General features: G+C 36.8%; 1 protein-coding gene across 2 annotated transcripts; it reads right to left on the reverse strand.

Moving 5' to 3' along the window:
• Positions 1–2,566: 2,566 nt before the first annotated feature.
• Positions 2,567–16,100, reverse strand: LOC129263757 (U1 small nuclear ribonucleoprotein A-like). Of its 2 annotated transcripts, none has more exons than XM_064101024.1 (7): positions 16,047–16,100; positions 15,671–15,778; positions 10,508–10,680; positions 8,860–8,956; positions 7,574–7,747; positions 6,354–6,441; positions 2,567–5,036 (listed from the first exon to the last, which is right to left on the reverse strand). In XM_064101024.1, exons 2-7 carry the CDS (start codon positions 15,729–15,731, stop codon positions 4,877–4,879), a joined length of 753 nt encoding a protein of 250 aa, XP_063957094.1. In that variant the 5' UTR covers positions 15,732–15,778; positions 16,047–16,100; the 3' UTR covers positions 2,567–4,876. The 2 variants fall into 2 exon arrangements, with proteins under 2 accessions (XP_063957094.1, XP_063957095.1); XM_064101025.1 differs by lacking the exon at positions 16,047–16,100 and adding an exon at positions 15,923–16,034.
• Positions 16,101–16,965: the final 865 nt, after the last annotated feature.

Genomic DNA, 16,965 nt, shown 5'->3' on the forward strand with positions numbered 1-16,965 from the left:
TCATTTCCCTTCTCTTATTTCTTTCTCTTTCTGTGAAAGAGTTCCTTTTGCGGCAGTCAACCCTAACCCTTGTATACAACATTTGAAGTTGAACCCATATTCAATGTGGGTTGCTGCCGCAAAAGGAACTCTTCCCCCTTCATTTCCCCCCCCCCCCCATCTTCTCTCTCTCTCCCTTTCAGATCAGGGAATTTAGTCATAGCACAATAAATCTTACAAAACAAATTTACTTAGGACACAGCATGCCCAAATTATATTAAAAAATAATATTCACCATGCGTGAAGCCCGACTGATTCATTCTCCGCCAAGATGGTTATCTGGGAGGCGTTTCATTAAAGTTGTCCTTGGTTTTGATTGGCCGAGAGGCACTGGCCTCTTACCGTTGCTTTGGTAAATGTCTGAGACAGTCAAATTGTCAGTGCTGACAATTTTCATGAAACTGTCCTCTGGTTTGACAGATTGATTATTCAAAGGGAGACATTTCATAAAAATTTGGGAAAAGGACAACTTTGCGCTCATATGAATATGAATAGCCAGTCCCCATATTGCTGGGCTTTGTTGTGCCACGTACGTACCCATGTCTGAACGAAAGGGGTATTACTATAATTCAGGCTTAAAATCACACGTAAATCAAGGTCATGAAGCCATTGCATTGCATTGTGAATTTTGTGCAATATTTCGTGAAAATAGTTAAAGGACAAGTCCATCCCAACAGAAAATTGATTTGAATATAAAGAGAAAAATCCAACAAGAATAACACTGAAAATTTCATCAAAATCGGATGTAAATTAAGAAAGTTATGACATTTTAACCCTAAAATGGCCGGGGGGGGGTTGAATCAACCCCCCCCTCTACATTTTCTGCGATCATTTCGCCGCGCGAAATTTTTTGACCGCGCCACTCGCAGAGTTTATACTTTTAAGTCTCGCGCATCTTTTGAGACAAAATTTACGACGCCCGGGTACGCGGTTCCGAAATTACGCAACATTTTGTAAGTGCATGTCAGACCAAAAATTGTTCCAAAACGTGATTTTGTGTACAAAGTCAATGCAAATTGAGTTTTCTCATCTTATTCATAAAGATATGATTATGTTTACTTTAAACAGCTGAAAGCAATTGATTTTAGCATAATTATGCTTCAAAAAGGTTGTGCAATAAATCTGGTGAAAAAAACAAAGAAAAACAAAAGGTTGAAAAACAAAGAAATACATAAGAAATTCATAAAACAATAAAATACATAAGAAATTGATTTCCAAACCGAAGTTTTTTTCAATTGCCATTGTTAAGAATGCTACAAAGAATATTTTTACCAAAAATTAGCATTCTAGGAGCTTTATTTAGTGAATTAGAGCAAAAAGTATGATTTATGCATTAATTAGCATAATTAATTCATATAAAATAAAATCTCATTATTTTGGAAAATTTTACCATACAGCCTTGTAGATTACATCGCACACTACCAGCGTGCAAATTTTTGCGGCGCTCGACGGCCGAGATCTCAGGGGGGGGTTGAATCAACCCCCCCCCAGCCACAGAACAGCAAAAAAAGCCCGGCCTAGTTAGGGTTAAAGTTTCGCTTAATTTCACAAAACAGATATATGCACATCCTGGTTGGTATGCAAATTAGGAGACTGATGACGTCATCCACTCACTATTTCTTTTGTATTTTATTATATAAAATATGAAATATTCTGATTTTCTCCTCATTGTCAAGTGAAACAGTGATTAATTCCTCCCTGAACATGTGGAATAAGCATTGTTTAATACTATATGATTCAGTCAAGTTGGTCCCTATGGTCAAATCTGTAAAAAAATGAAATATTGTATAATTCAAACAATAAAAAACAAAAGAAATAGTGAGTGATGGACATCATCGACTGAGTCATTTGCATCGTGCATATCACTGTTTTGTGAAAAATAAGCGAAACTTTAAAATGCCATAACTTTCTTATTTTACATCCGATTTTGATGAAATTTTCAGTGTTATGCTAGTTTGATTTTTCTCTATTTATTCAAATCAGCATTTTGCTGGGGTGGACTTGACCTTTAATGCATGTGTATTAGGTAAGCTGATGACCTGTATAAGATCCTCTTGATTTGTTTATATCTTTGAAACACATATTACTTGAGTCTGTTCATAAAAAATACCTCACACAGACCATCTTCTCATCTCACTTTGATGGTTCTTATACACGGTTTATTTTCAATTTTTCCAATTACCAACTCGTCTACTATCATTTGGTCTACCGTCATTTCGTCCACTCACCATTTTGTCTAATAACCAGTTGGTCCAATAGCCATTTAGTCCATATACCATTTCGTCTAATTGGACTAAGTGTTAATTGGGCGAAATGATTGAAAATAAAATGTATATTAGACAAACTGATGATTAGACGAATGGTTATATATTGGACCAAATGGTTGTTAGATGAAATGTTGATGGACGTAATGGCACTAGACTAAATGAAGGTAGACCATATGGTGAGTGGACGAGATGGAATTAGACGAATCAGCAATTTACCCTTATACACAGGTTCAATGTAATGAACAAATGAAAACAAATGCTGTTGATAAGAAAAGTGGTTTATTTACAAATGCAATGTAAAGAATGTTGAGATGCTATTTTACATTGCCTCTGGTGCAGAAAAAAACCATACAAGTCAGATGTGTCAGATTTAGATAACATCAACAAAAACGAAACAAAAAAATATAAAAATAATAAAAAATGTTCATGCCAAAAGAAATTGATCCACCATTCCCCCCCACCCGGGGTTCCCTTTTAGCTTTCATTATACATCGGAGGAATTGAAATGTTGAAAATGTATATTTAAAGATATTCCTTTCACTTTATTTCACTCCAAGTGATATTTTATGCCAAATATTTTCTTTGTTGAATGAGAAGATCAAACTTATTTAGTTCCTTACATAAGTGACATTTGGAGATATATTTTTTTCATGCAATGACCCCCTCAAAAAAAAAATTACCCTACATTGAAAAAAAGAAAAAATCATTTTTGTTTTAACATGACTGAAAGAATCAAGAAAAGGAGTTAGTACACCTGAAAATGACATTTTTTCTTTTTGCAAGGTCTCATACATTGTACAAAAAATTGCTTATGCTAGTATCAATAGCTTCAAGTCCAAACTGTTAAATCAAATACCTTTGGCAAAGCATCAGATATTACATGGATAGTTGATTTTTCTAATGGCGCTATACCAGAAAGTTGAATAAGATTCTTTTGCAACTGAGGCATCAGACATATAATCGATAGCAGATTATTTTATTTTCATCACTATCAGAATTTTGCATTAGAATATTTCTGCAAGGCATACATTATATGGATAGTTGATTATTCAAGCACCAATAACCCTTTATCAGAAATGTTACACAAGATTATCACTTAATATATCCCAATAAACAAATAATTTTGTTGTTTCGGTGCAAGAACATCCTTACACTGTAACACCACACTTTGACGAATTGCAAATAGCAGCACGCATAAGCGCAAGGGCGTTTCTGCATCGATGCACAAAAATGTTTTGCCGAAGGCATTCTTGCACCGACGCATTGCAAAAAACGCCTTTCGCAGCACGCACAAGGGCATTTGTGCACCGATGCACACATTTTTTTTGCTAAGGGCATTCTTGCACCAACACGATTTTGATGTTGATTTCTATACAAACCATGTGATACCTACACTGAGCCGTGATTGGTGGCTGCGATCCTAACAGATGACCAATCAGAGAGCAGGTTTAGGGGAGCTGTTGAGAGATACGTGCCATGAGCAGGAGTGTGCAATGCATCATGGGACACGCAAGGAAAAGCAGGTCAGCTTGATCAAGGTCACAGATCATGTGACAAGAACACATATCAGGTGACTTGTGAATATCATGTGACCCAATTATGAATGAATGTCTAAAATATTGTCATAACCATGAATTCATTTGCACCAAGTATAAAAGATGTATCACATTATAAATCCTTGAATATGACATATCATGCATCTCTATAGGATGCTATCACACTACATTAGTTTTAAAGATGAAATCTATTTCTGGTTATAAATTTGATTAACCTTTTATGTCTTTGATATTAAATATAAATAAAGGGCTCTGGACCTTCAGTTTTATTTGTGAATGAAAATTTCATCACTTTTGTAGCACTTAATTATTCAATGGGGCTAAAGTAAGTTAATTGTTATTCCAAACAGTTTATAAAAAAAAGCATTCAACTTGACCTTTTAATATCACTGTTCCCACTGATAATATTTGTAGCTAAATCCTATGGCTGCTGGTCTGCGTGAAGCCGGAAAACTGTGCGAGTGTGAACACTCCACATCCAACAAGATAAACATTAGGCATCCAGTGGTTAATTTATAGAGCTTGCAGGAGCCAATGAGGATCATTGGTGCATGTGCACTGGGTTCAAACCACTGACCGGTAACCAATCAGAATTGATGTTTTATGATAACCAGGATATGTCCAATAGATGTAACATTTGGGATACAGAAATCAATGGCAGAACAAGCAAAAGCCAATCATGATCATCGGTCCATCATGGGCACCATGCTCAAACCACTGACCAGTAACCAATGAGAATTGTTTCATGTTTGAGATTGATTGCTAATCTTTTGTGTTACAGGCATTGGTCTCACTAGATCACTATCTATTGTAGAACATGGGCAAGCGTTCTGTCAGGAATTTTCAATCAAGGGTCATAGTAATCCTGATCTAGTTTACAGTCAGGAAATATTTTAATACATTTCGTAAATTCAAAGCAAACAAACATTGAATCTCGGACATAACTGGTCACTAATCTCTCCACAGGGGAGTGCAACATTTTGAGTACAATCCATGAACGAAAACCTAGAGGAACTATTTTTTGGCGAATGCAATTTTTAGAGTGTTTGTCGGCGTGATTTTAAATCCTTGGAGGGCATCCTTTGCTGTTCCCGACTGTTGTTCGTTAGCGAATTCCACAAAGGCGATGTCGTGTCTCCCTGGGACGAGACGGACTTCCTTGTATCCATTGAATCTGTAAAAAAAGAAAGACAAAATGTAGGGTGGTAAAAAAGGACAGCACACTATGTCATATGGCTGTTTTAATTGAATTGATTAATTGTCATGCACATAACAAAAGTTGCAAAAAAATCATCTTCTGGCTCACATTTCATAATACAAACAATCACATACAAAGAATGTAAATTAAAGAACATAACACTACACATTTTATATTTCTGCTGAGGGCCGTTGGCCCCAAGAGTGAAACTAAATTAAACATTTATTAAGTTAGACATGATGTTTTTACACTGACTGGTTACCCGTTTTGATTAGCTACGTAAAACTGAAATCCGATCATCACAGAATCAAAATGGTCACTTTTATAGGACAACTCCACCCCACAGTGGAGACACAACATATGATCATTTTCACAAATACCGGTAAGTCTTTTTTCTACAGAAGTGCCCACTCAGGGTTCCCAGCTTTTCAAGAAAACAAAATTCCCTGATTTTTCCCTGACTGGAAAAAATTAAAATAATTTTTCCTAATGCGCTGGGAACCCTGACACTAATGTTACAATTACACAGACAAAAATGACTCCAGACTGACAAAAGCTATGTTATTTAACCAATAAGACCCCCCCCCCTCCCCCCACAGGAAGAAGATTTCACTTCAATAGGGTGGGGCATTAGGAGAACATGCCCCTACCCATCTACATCTCTATATGGCACCACCTAGATAATTATGTCAAACATTTCACTTTCTTGCTGACGACACAATACACGATCACTTTCACAAACAAGTCGTTTTTGTACAGAAACGGTCACACAGACGGAAATGACTCAAGGCTGACATAAGCTATTAAAGATAAATTCCAGTTTTGGTAACGATCTCAAAATGACTTTTTACAGAATCTAATAAAATGACCACCCAAGTGTCTGTTTGTATGAATAAAAAATATGTGCCAAAGCATTCTGGAAGAAATTGTGTAATTGCTGAGAAATAAGCAAAATAAGCGCGGATTCTGTCACTTCCGTCGGGTCTTTATTTCAGCAATAACAATACACTGTCCCACGTGTGCCTATCTGTGTTGGCGATCTTCAGTGTGAACATTTTCAGCGTAGATTTCAAGATTTCACAAAGTTCAGTTTATGTAACTGTACCAGATCTAGATCCTCGATGATATACTGACATTTAAGCCTGGTTTTACAGACTTTCTCATGAAATCGGTGTTTACTGCAACTACTCGCATTTCTCTTTGAATTATAACAAAATACAGACTACCAGTCAGTTTGGAGTCTGTTTCGTTGGTGAGACTGCAGCATTAGATAGTGATGTTTTTTTTACTTACTGCTTGAATAAAACCTCCAACATGAGCTCATTGGTTTCTTCCGGTAAATTCGTAAGGAAGAGGATGTTATTAGGCTCATCAGGAACAACTGTGAAATAAAACAAGAATACATGTTATAAAATGGTGTTGTGGAACCAGGGAATAATCTGAATAAGCTTTACTAATTTTGTTATTATTTTTCCTATTTACAATGCCTATACTTTGAAAAATATTTTATCATCATGAGAATCAGCATCTGCTTTACTTTATTTTTTATTATTAAAGGAGAATGAAACCCTTGAAACCAGCTGAATCCATATAAAAGAGAAAAATCAAAGAAACATATTGTTGAAAGTTTGAGGAAGATTTAATGAAAAATAAGAAAGTTATGAGCATTTGAATATTGAGATCACTAATGCCATGTAGATCCTCCCATTGGCAATGCGACCAAGATCTGTGATGTCACACACGTACAACTCCCTCATTACTTTAGTACTTATTTCACTTATATTCTCACTTTTATAGAGTCTATCACAAGGTGAGGTGTTCTCTTTATGAGAGGACAAGTACAGAGGTTTCACAACATTATATCATTGATGAATCGTTTGTCATATGATTAGAATGAGCAAAAAGAGATGTTTTGGGGTATATATTCAGTGTCCAAAACTGGACAACTCTCCCCTTTTGGACACTGAAAATGTACCCCAAAACATCTCTTTTTGCTCATTCTAATCATATGACAAACGATTCATCAATGATATAATGTTGTGAAACCTCTGTACTTGTCCTCTCATAAAGAGAACACCTCACCTTGTGATAGACTCTATAAAAGTGAGAATATAAGTGAAATAAGTACTAAAGTAATGAGGGAGTTGTACGTACGTGTGTGACATCACAGATCTTGGTCGCATTGCCAATGGGAGGATCTACATGGCATTAGTGATCTCAATTTTCAAATGCTCATAACTTTCTTATTATTCATTCAATCTTCCTCAAACTTTCAACAATATGTTTCTTTGATTTTTCTCTTTGATATGGATTCAGCTGGTTTCAAGGGTTTCATTCTCCTTTAATTTTCCTCAAGTCACTATTCATATAAAATACTTGTCCTTACTTGTTTTGTTGTCTCAAACACGCTATTTACATTACATGTTGTAATTGACTTTTCGTACCAAAAGTCAATTGAAAGTGTTGATCTCTGTTGGGATAAAAATCAATGAATGATTTGAATTGAGACTAACCTGGTGCCGGTGCAGGTGGGGCTTGTATCGGCGGTTGCCCCAGCATGGGCATGTCACCCAGCAGGGGTGGAGGCTGGTTGACTGGGGGAGCTCCAGGCATGGGGATCTGTGACGGAGGGGGGATGATGACGTCTGCGTGTCTGTTCTGCCTGTTCTTCCTTCCCTTCACTGGCTCTGTTATGGAAATCAATACACGGTTGTGAAAAAAAAACATTGAAGGAGAATGAAACTCTTGGAGCAAGTTAGCTTTTGTGAAAGCAGAAAAATCAAAGAATAAGATCAACAAAAGTTTGAGTAAAATAGGACTAGCAATAGAAGAGTTATGAGCATTTGAATGTCGAGATCACTAATGCTATGGAGATCCTCCCATTGGCAATGCGACCAAGATCTATGATGTCACAGATGAACAACTCTCCCCTTTTGGACACTGAAAATATACCCCAAAACATCTCTTTTTGCTCATTCTAATCATATGACAAAATGATTCATCAATGATATAATGTTGTGAAACCTCTGTACTTGTCCTCTCATAAAGAGAACACCTCACCTTGTGATAGACTCTATAAAAGTGAGAATATAAGTGAAATAAGTACTAAAGTAATGAGGGAGTTGTACGTGTGTGACATCACAGATCTTGGTCGCATTGCCAATGGGAGGATCTACATGGCATTAGTGATCTCGACATTCAAATGCTCATAACTTTCTTATTATTCATTCAATCTTCCTCAAACTTTCAACAATATGTTTCTTTGATTTTTCTCTTTGATATGGATTCAGCTGGTTTCAAGGGTTTCATTCTCCTTTAACAAAACGGCATTGTATTATAAATTCAAAATTGTAAAAACATTTTCTACTTTTTAAAACTGAATTTTGAAACATTTATAAACAAACCTTTTTTGTGTGATCTTCCTTTCTTTTATTGACTCTTATTTGGTATCAATACAAGGTTGTTCTAATATTATGCAATCATACAATGAAATGCAAAAATCTTGATAATTAGTTTTCTCTATAATATTTGTTTAGCGAAGCCAACGAAAGGCTATGATTCTTGGGTAGCATCAAGAATTAATTAAAGATAATTAAAGATATAAGGGCACTTACCGGGCAAAAAATAATTTTTCTAAATTTTTTGGGGGGGCTATTTTTCACAACTTAATGCCTAATCCTGCCACATTGGATAAGCTTTAATACTGCAATGAATGGAGATTTTCCATGGCTCTTTTTGAGCATTTTAGGGGCAACATCGCCCCGAGCCTCAGAGTAGTTTTTTCTTCCCGAGCACTTACCCTCAGCTTTCTTCTTTTCTATCCTCTTTTCTCTTGGGACATAAGTTCCCTGGATCTTGGCGATTGCATCCGACTTCGTCTTGGAGTATTGTATCCTCTGTAATAAAAAAATAACAAAATGGATCAGTCTTTTCATTCTAGAAAATATGCATGGATGCTGGTGTAAGTGGACATGATGATAGATGTGATATAATATAATAATAATATTCCTCATTTATATAGCGCTTAATACATCAGAACGACGTCTCTAAGCGCTTTACAGACATATTATTACCCCGGTCATCGGATCCTTGCATGCCCGCATACAATGTATGCACCTTCTCCACTCCCTGGGGAGCATTCCAACAAGAGTTCCAAGACTCAATTGCTAGGCATACTACATATAGGCTTTCACATCCTACCGGGTACCCATTTAACACCTGGGTGGAGAGTGGCAAAGTGTGGATTAACGCCTTGCCAAAGGACGCTAGGCCATGGTGGGATTCGAACACACGACCCTCTGATTACAAGGCGAGAGTCAGAACCGCTACACCACGACGCTTCCATCATCAAGAAATTTACCCACATTGTGCTGCACTCAACCCAGCTGAGATGAATAGGTACCTGACTACCTGGTAGGAAAAAAATCCTCAAATGTGTGAGTGCCTGTAGGCAGCACGGCCAAAGCCAGAGTAACAATAACATTTTGGAATCCACAGTTGAGTATATACTGTACATTGTGCAATACAATGAATTATTATGATTATTTTCAACAAACAACTTTTAATCAATGCTCGTATCCACTCTGCACAGAGCTTGAGGCAGCAATCATCACATAGAGAGTATTATTTGGACCAATCTCCAAAAAGTACTAAACTTTATGTAACAAGGGCTTATATAGTCAATTCAAATTCTGTGAAAAAAACTTGACATTGTATTTCAAAATTGTTGAGGGTCATTCAAATAAGTTGAATAATAAATTTAGTGTTCCAACGGTCCCCTTGACACAAAAGTTAGTGATTGACCATGGGGCTGAGTTAGTTCTACGATTGGTTGCATTCATTACAGAGTATGATCAACCATATAAATCATTTCTATAATCAATTATAAGCTTTTTGTTAATAGGGACCTTAGCCTTTGTCTTGGGGTGCTTTGAAAGAAAATATTGACAGTCAATTGCAAATTTATATTGCAATTTTACATTTGATTGATCAAATTTAGCAGTAGGAAAATCAGATTAGAATCCTTGTAAGATGTTGGATAAGCACATCAGGGCATAAAAGTTACTATTACAGTAACTTTGCCATCCAATAATAACTACCATGGTAACTCTGATCACCAACCAAACAAATCAAAATTAAGGATTCTAGACAAGTTACCATTGGATGGCAAAGAACACTTATGCAACGGGGTCCAGAGCCCCGTAACACAGAGATTAGTGGCTAATTTGAAAGATCAATATTGATCCTTGTCAGTCTACTGAGCAAAATGCACATGCAACAATGATCTTGATAGGTCATTTCATTTAATAGCTATTAATCGCTAACCGTTGTGTTACAATCAATAGCAAATTTGCAATTAATTGCAAGACATGTTCGAATGTTGGACCCCACAGTAGATTTGCGATTGATTGTAAAATTCCTTGTATGTAAGGCCCCCCAAATCTTACCATGGGTTTATCGTAGAAAGGAAAGCCCTGCATGGACCGCAGTGCGCTGGTAGCCGACATGATGTCTTTGAAGATTACAAAAGCTTGACCTCGCATCTTGAGGGTCTTCAACGCTACGATGTCCAAGATCTGACCAAACTGGGAGAAGATGGCATACAGCGACTTCTTGAGTTCTGTGATGGTGAGAATGGAGACATATCGATGGCAATAGGTAAATTCAGATCACATAGTTCGTGCTGTATTATAAACTGCCAAACAGGGTTTTAGCTTGAGTTCATCTACTAGCAAGTCTTTCTTAGTAGGGATGTCAACCTGAAAATTCATATCTAATTCAGATGTTGAAGATGGCCAGTGAAAACAAAAGGCCTTTGCAATTGATTTAAAATAACACTAAGAATATGGTCAAATTCTGACCAGTGGTTGCCGAGATACAGCAATTCAAATTTCCAGAAAAGGGCAATTTTCTGGCGCCAATGCAGTTTCTCACCGGCCGATACCACTACCAGTATACCTCACCACCAATATATGTCATGACAAGTCTCTCACTCTTAAAATCTAAGTCACATTACGAGGCGAGGTCAACATAATATACCCATCATTTTTCCACATATTGCGATCGGGAATGGCTGTATTTCGGCTTCGAGTTCCGTGTCGACGTCATCGTTCGAATTCTCAGTCAGACATAGCTTCACTTGGATTCACCATGCGCCATAATGTTGATACGGGCTGAGGTTAGCGACCAAATCATTCAAACGAACTACCGCTGGCATGGGAATCTTTTTTAGTTTTGGTCGCTAATTTTCAGTCCATATCAACATTACGGAGAGCTAGAGCGGCGAAGCAATGTCTGATTCTGAGCCTTTCGAACAATCAATTTTGTCGAGATCAGTCAAAATACAGCCGTTACTAGTCGTTACCAATCGCGATATTTTGAAAAGCGGCGGGTTTCATGCCATGGCATGGGTACGTATACTGACACTACTGAACTCAAAATGCGACTTAGCTGAAAAACTTGCTATGATGAGTATGACTATGACTGAGTGAACCATTTTACTGGTGGTGAGCATGGTGAGGTATGCTGGTATTCAGCCAGGGAAACTGTGTATAACTATGAGATATGAGCGCCGATTTTCTGCCTAACGCTAAGAGTAAGACTAAGAATAAGATTAAAGATTAAAGGACACATTCGAAGAATCAGAAGTATTTTATAATGACTTTATATGGTCATCATTGTAAAGGGGAAGTATTAATAATCAGATATATAACTTCACTTTTCAAAATAGTGATCAGAGTTTGCAGAAATCAGCTCTCAAAAATGATTTATTTTCATGCCATATTTCTGCCTTCCACCGGTCCTCTTGCGAGCTCCAGCTGAGTGACGTCACACAATGAGCAGAGCAGCTGAGCTGACAGCAGCCCATTGGAGACGATCTTTCCAATCATCGTTTGTTGCTCTTAGAATTGTTTATTGCTCTTAATATTGGTCTTGTTATATAGATAAAAGTTTGAATTTACTGAACAGTGAAAAAAAGTGTACATTTAACGTATTTTGGTAACCGATATTTAGCTTAGAATTTTTTTTTTTTCAAGAAATATATGTGAATAAACAAAGCATATTTTCACGTAGAAATCACACTTGCGTCACATTAATATTATAATCAATATAAAGCATAGACATTCTTCTTTATGACTGAACAAAAATTATGAAATTTCATTAAGTAGCAAAGTCAGGAACCACAAAAAAAACATGGCAATATCCATCGCGAAATGACTGAAATTGCAGTTGAATTGCCGAAGCATTATTAGGCAACAGCGGCGAGCAGACTTTATTTCATACATCTTAAAAATGCCTTTACGGTAAGGCAATGGTCTGTGGCCAAATGCGTTGGCCAATGTTTTGTCATGTGCGAGGACCCTGGTTCGAAACTCGTATTTTTTTCTGGACATTTTTTTTTATTCCTTCCCCGTCCCTACCCATCTTTTTTTCTCTTTTTATTTTCTTGTGAAATTCTATTCAGACCTGTATTTATCAAATCTTGCTTCTTAATTGCTGCTTTTGATTTTCAAGTTCTTGATTAGATCATTTCTACTCTTATTTGGGATGGGAGGGGTAGAGTTAAAAGTCAAGTCCACATCAACTAAAAATTATTTGAATAGAGTAATTTCCCTTGTTGTTTTTACTAAAAACAGTCATATACACAAAACAATGATATGCAAATTAGAGTTGTCACCCACATCACATTCATTTCTATTTTTTGTGGCATTTTGTTTTTTATTCTTTGCAGATTTGAATCAAAGTTTTTACGAAATTTCCTGCAATATCTTGTTATTTTTCTTTAAATTCAAATGAATTTTTGATTGCATGGACTTCTCCTTTACTCTTAATGTAGGGAATGCATAGCAAAAAATTTTCAGAACCAAAATTGTCTTAATAGAATATGCAAATCAGTAATTGGACACATGTTCACTTTTCTTTCATCCAGGCCACTTCCTCACATCCACCAGGCTTTCAGTCTTATAACAAAAATGATGAACCATCACACAACAGCACACAACATTCACAGTGCTTCACAATAAATATTTCACTTCTGTTCATACATGCAATAAATATTGTGGAAAACAAATAAAAGGCGTACCCATATTCAAATACTGTTTAAAAGGACAAATATATTATACCTTTCGAGAAAAATCAGCACGTTAAATATCTGATAACAAAACATAATTATGGGGCACTGCAAGAAACTTATGTTCAATTGCAAATCAAGCGTAAGTCTTAAATTCAAATTCAAGCGTAATAAGGTCGAGTTGCAATCGCAATTCAACTACATGTTTAATCAAAGGACTTACCCTTGATTTGGGACGTGTGATTGAGACATTTCTCGCAAAATGCCCTAGTAACATTAAAATTGTTCTTTCGTTTTAAATTGTGTGTTATTATTTTTGACAAGCTGTATTCCTGTCCAAGTCAAATTTCTTAGTTCTCTCCAAAACTGTGCTCAAAATTGTTTCCAAGATTGATAAAGAAAATTTTTCTTTTGTATCATTATCATTCCACAACTTGCAAACCGTAGGTCCTGGAAAGAGTGAAGAAAAAAATGGCTATATCCATATCATAGTAAAAGGACATGATGGAATCTCCCAGATTGAGGTAGCAAGCAGAGACCAGAAGTCACCAGAGTCAGCAAGTGTGCAGATCTGTGTGTAGAAGAGAGAAAAAAAGAAATAGTTTAAATAATCAAATCAAAGTATGAATTCAATTATCGTGATGATTGATGACGTGCGGTGGCATGTAATTCCCGGTCAACAACAAATGATAGTAGGTTTAGACACCTGAAAAGTTCCACTCAGAACACTGATGCTCTACCTCAAGTGATGTTTGTGTAAGCCCCACTCCACTTCACTACCGTACATGTACGCCACACCTACCCAGGTAGGTGTGTAGCGTAGTGTAGGCTGTAGCAGTAGTGAAGTGGAGACTACACGAACATCATTTGAGGTACGGTGCTCTATGAGTCTCTGTGTCATTACAAAGATTGCATTTATCTTCATTGTTGAAGGCATTACGCATGCATATATGCAGCAACACTCTAATCAGAAAGAAACACCAGACTCTAATTATGGCCCACCCAAGGGTTCATTACATGCCGCCGCGCAAAGAAAATTCAAGCCATAGAAGTCGTGTGTTGTGGACCCAAGAAGTGAGATCCCAGCACGCGCGACCCACTAGTTAGAAATCCACTGCCAAAAACGCGGTTCGTGGTGCGAGGTTAGTATACTAATACTAACCTCGCAATACGTGTGAGTGATTTTGGCCAGGAATCAGGGTAATCACTGCTGAAAATTTGTCTGGCTTCATGACATCGGCATCATGGTGATATATTTCTGTGTATAATAAAAACTTAAACATTCCTCTGAAACAACAGATTTTCAGCCATGGTCCATACCAGTGATCCTAAATAATTTAATCGCCTGCCCGAGTCCTGACCAGTTTTAGAAATCTGAAGAAAAAATCTGCTGGAATTGTGCAAAAACATTATTTCTATAAAAAAAACTTTTTAATTTTAATAGTATACGCCAAAATGCATGATTCTAAACTTATATCAGATCTGTATCTGTCATCTGACCTGAATGCATCGTCAGAACAAGTACAGTTTCCAAACATGCTTACCTTGACTTTTGACTGGATCAAACAGCGTAACCTGCAGTGCAACATGCATCGGGAGCAAGTGAATGGGACCGTGCAGCTTGGAGTTTTTCAATAGTTTAAGTTAGTAGAGCAACACAACGTAGACTGTCGAGTGGACAAAATCGATCTTTCCAGTTCACAATTCAATAAAAACCGGGCAAAATAACACAGTTCTGGTTCCCTTAATAGTCTGAAGTTGTCGAAAACAGAATTCGGATATCACAATACATGAAGAAAACGGTAAATTCGAAGAAAAATAGAGACCAGGAAGGTGAATCAGCTATCACTCAGTGTACTGCTGGCAGAGCGGCTGAGTGAGTCGATCATCATGTGACGTCATTATTCTCGACTGTATTTCATCGCGTTAGTGTGTGTCTGGGGGCGGATGGGGGGCTGAGAAGGGTCTCTAATAATTTCATTTCTTGCATTTCCACGACATCAATAAGACTTTTTAGTGACATATTTGTGTATAAAAAGACAAGACCTTTCCATTCATATATAATTTGTCTATAATCATCACTTTCGTGAATTTTCTTTGGATGTATACTTTAAGAATTTTTATAAAATAGCTGTATTATTTCAAGCATCGCGATTGGTCAATACGCGTCACATGACATCCAACTTTTTTTGTGCACTGCACGGTAGTGCAAAAGGTGTGCAACGAAAATTGACATTGCACGCTCGAGCAAACCAGTGCGGTAAAGTCCTACAAAACTGTACTGTAACTTTTTAAAAAATTGTTTCTGTGTTGCTATTTTATAAAACAAATAATGCACTTGCTCTGTCGTGCGTAAAAGTAAATGCAGAGAAAGCTCGGTTTCTTCAGATGGAGCACACTGGGCACTCGCCGCAAGCGGCTCGTGCACAGTGCGACTCCTATCTAAAGAAACCTCGCGTGCTCTGCATTTCCACTAACGCACTCGGCTGCATGCATTATTTGTATACTAACGTCAACGAGCATGACTTTTTTAACTTACCATCTTTCTTTATCTTTTCATTAAGGTTGTTGATGTAAATTGTGTGATTTGGAGCAGCCATCTCGACTTGGATTCTCACTTTTTCAGTTGCTGTAGGTTAGAATCTGACTGAAGAAAAATTAAGAGTTGAGACGAGTCAGAAAAAAATTACCCGAAATCTCGCCCAGTCAAAATTACACGAAATAGTATATCTGGGACCACGTAATAAATACGATTATTTTCAAATACTCAAAATACAAAAACATATATTACTTTGGGATCGAAACATCCAGGTATGATAGCAATAAATATAATTCAATTGAAAGAATATACAAATCAAGATGGATGAATGATTAAAAAGTATGATTTTGAACGATTCTCAAGTGACAACACATACCCTCTCACAACACATAAACGCCAACAGTGTAATTAAATAAAATAAGCGGAAATATTTATCCTAATTTTATTGCCAATTTGATTACTAAAATGATTGCTAGTACATAACCGAAAGTTGGCGCGGGGGTCTAATGTTTTATTTTCCGGTGAGGAGGGGGGGGGGGGCGAAAAATATTTAGAATGTTATAAAGTAATTTTCTTTGCAAATAAACTGAAAATCTTACACAGCCCTAAAAGCGAGCGGGCAAAACGTTCTAGGCTGATAAAGTGTGCATTTTATTTTTATTTTATTTATTTATCATCCAGTAATCACTATTTCTTTTGTATTTTATTATATGAAATACTGAATATTTGAATTTTCACTTCATTGTCAAGTGAATCAAAGATTAATTCCTCCCTGAACATGTGGAATTAACATTATTTTGATACTATATGGGCCCGTATAGTGGGTCAGTCAAGTTGGCCCTTCCCTGATAGCAGAAACTGGTAAAAATGACGTTATATTTACGTCATTTTTACGACGAGTCTCACGTCATATTGACGTCGTAACATGACGTCTTAATCACGGGATCTTGCACCCGCGAATAACGTCATTATGACGTCGTATATTGACGTCATTATGACGTCTCCAAGAGTGACTACGACGTCTTAATGACGTCTTTGCAACGTTTTTACAACGTTTTCCTGACCAGTATCAAGGGTCAGATTGACGTCGTGTATTGACGTGATTATGACGTCTTCGAGAGTCAACCACGACGTCTTAATGACATCCGTGCAACGTGTTCCTGACCGGTTTTAGACGTCATATTGATGTAATTATGACGTCTTTAAAAGTCATCTACGACGTCTTAATGACAATTTTGCAACGTATTCCTGACCAGTTTCAGACGTCATAGTGATGTAATTATGACGTCTTTATA

Source organism: Lytechinus pictus, chromosome 6 (genome assembly GCF_037042905.1).
Source record: "Lytechinus pictus isolate F3 Inbred chromosome 6, Lp3.0, whole genome shotgun sequence".
Classification (NCBI taxonomy): Eukaryota; Metazoa; Echinodermata; class Echinoidea; order Temnopleuroida; family Toxopneustidae; genus Lytechinus; species Lytechinus pictus.

Coding starts and splice junctions, on each gene's coding strand:
- LOC129263757 (XM_064101024.1), bottom strand. CDS start 15,731: ATGGCTGCTCCAAATCACACAATTTACATCAACAACCTTAATGAAAAG. Junction 7,748..8,859: donor AGAAAAGAAGAAAGCTGAGG/GTAAGTGCTCGG, acceptor TTTCCATAACAG/AGCCAGTGAAGGGAAGGAAG. Junction 5,037..6,353: donor TTGGAGGTTTTATTCAAGCA/GTAAGTAAAAAA, acceptor CTTTTTTTACAG/ATTCAATGGATACAAGGAAG.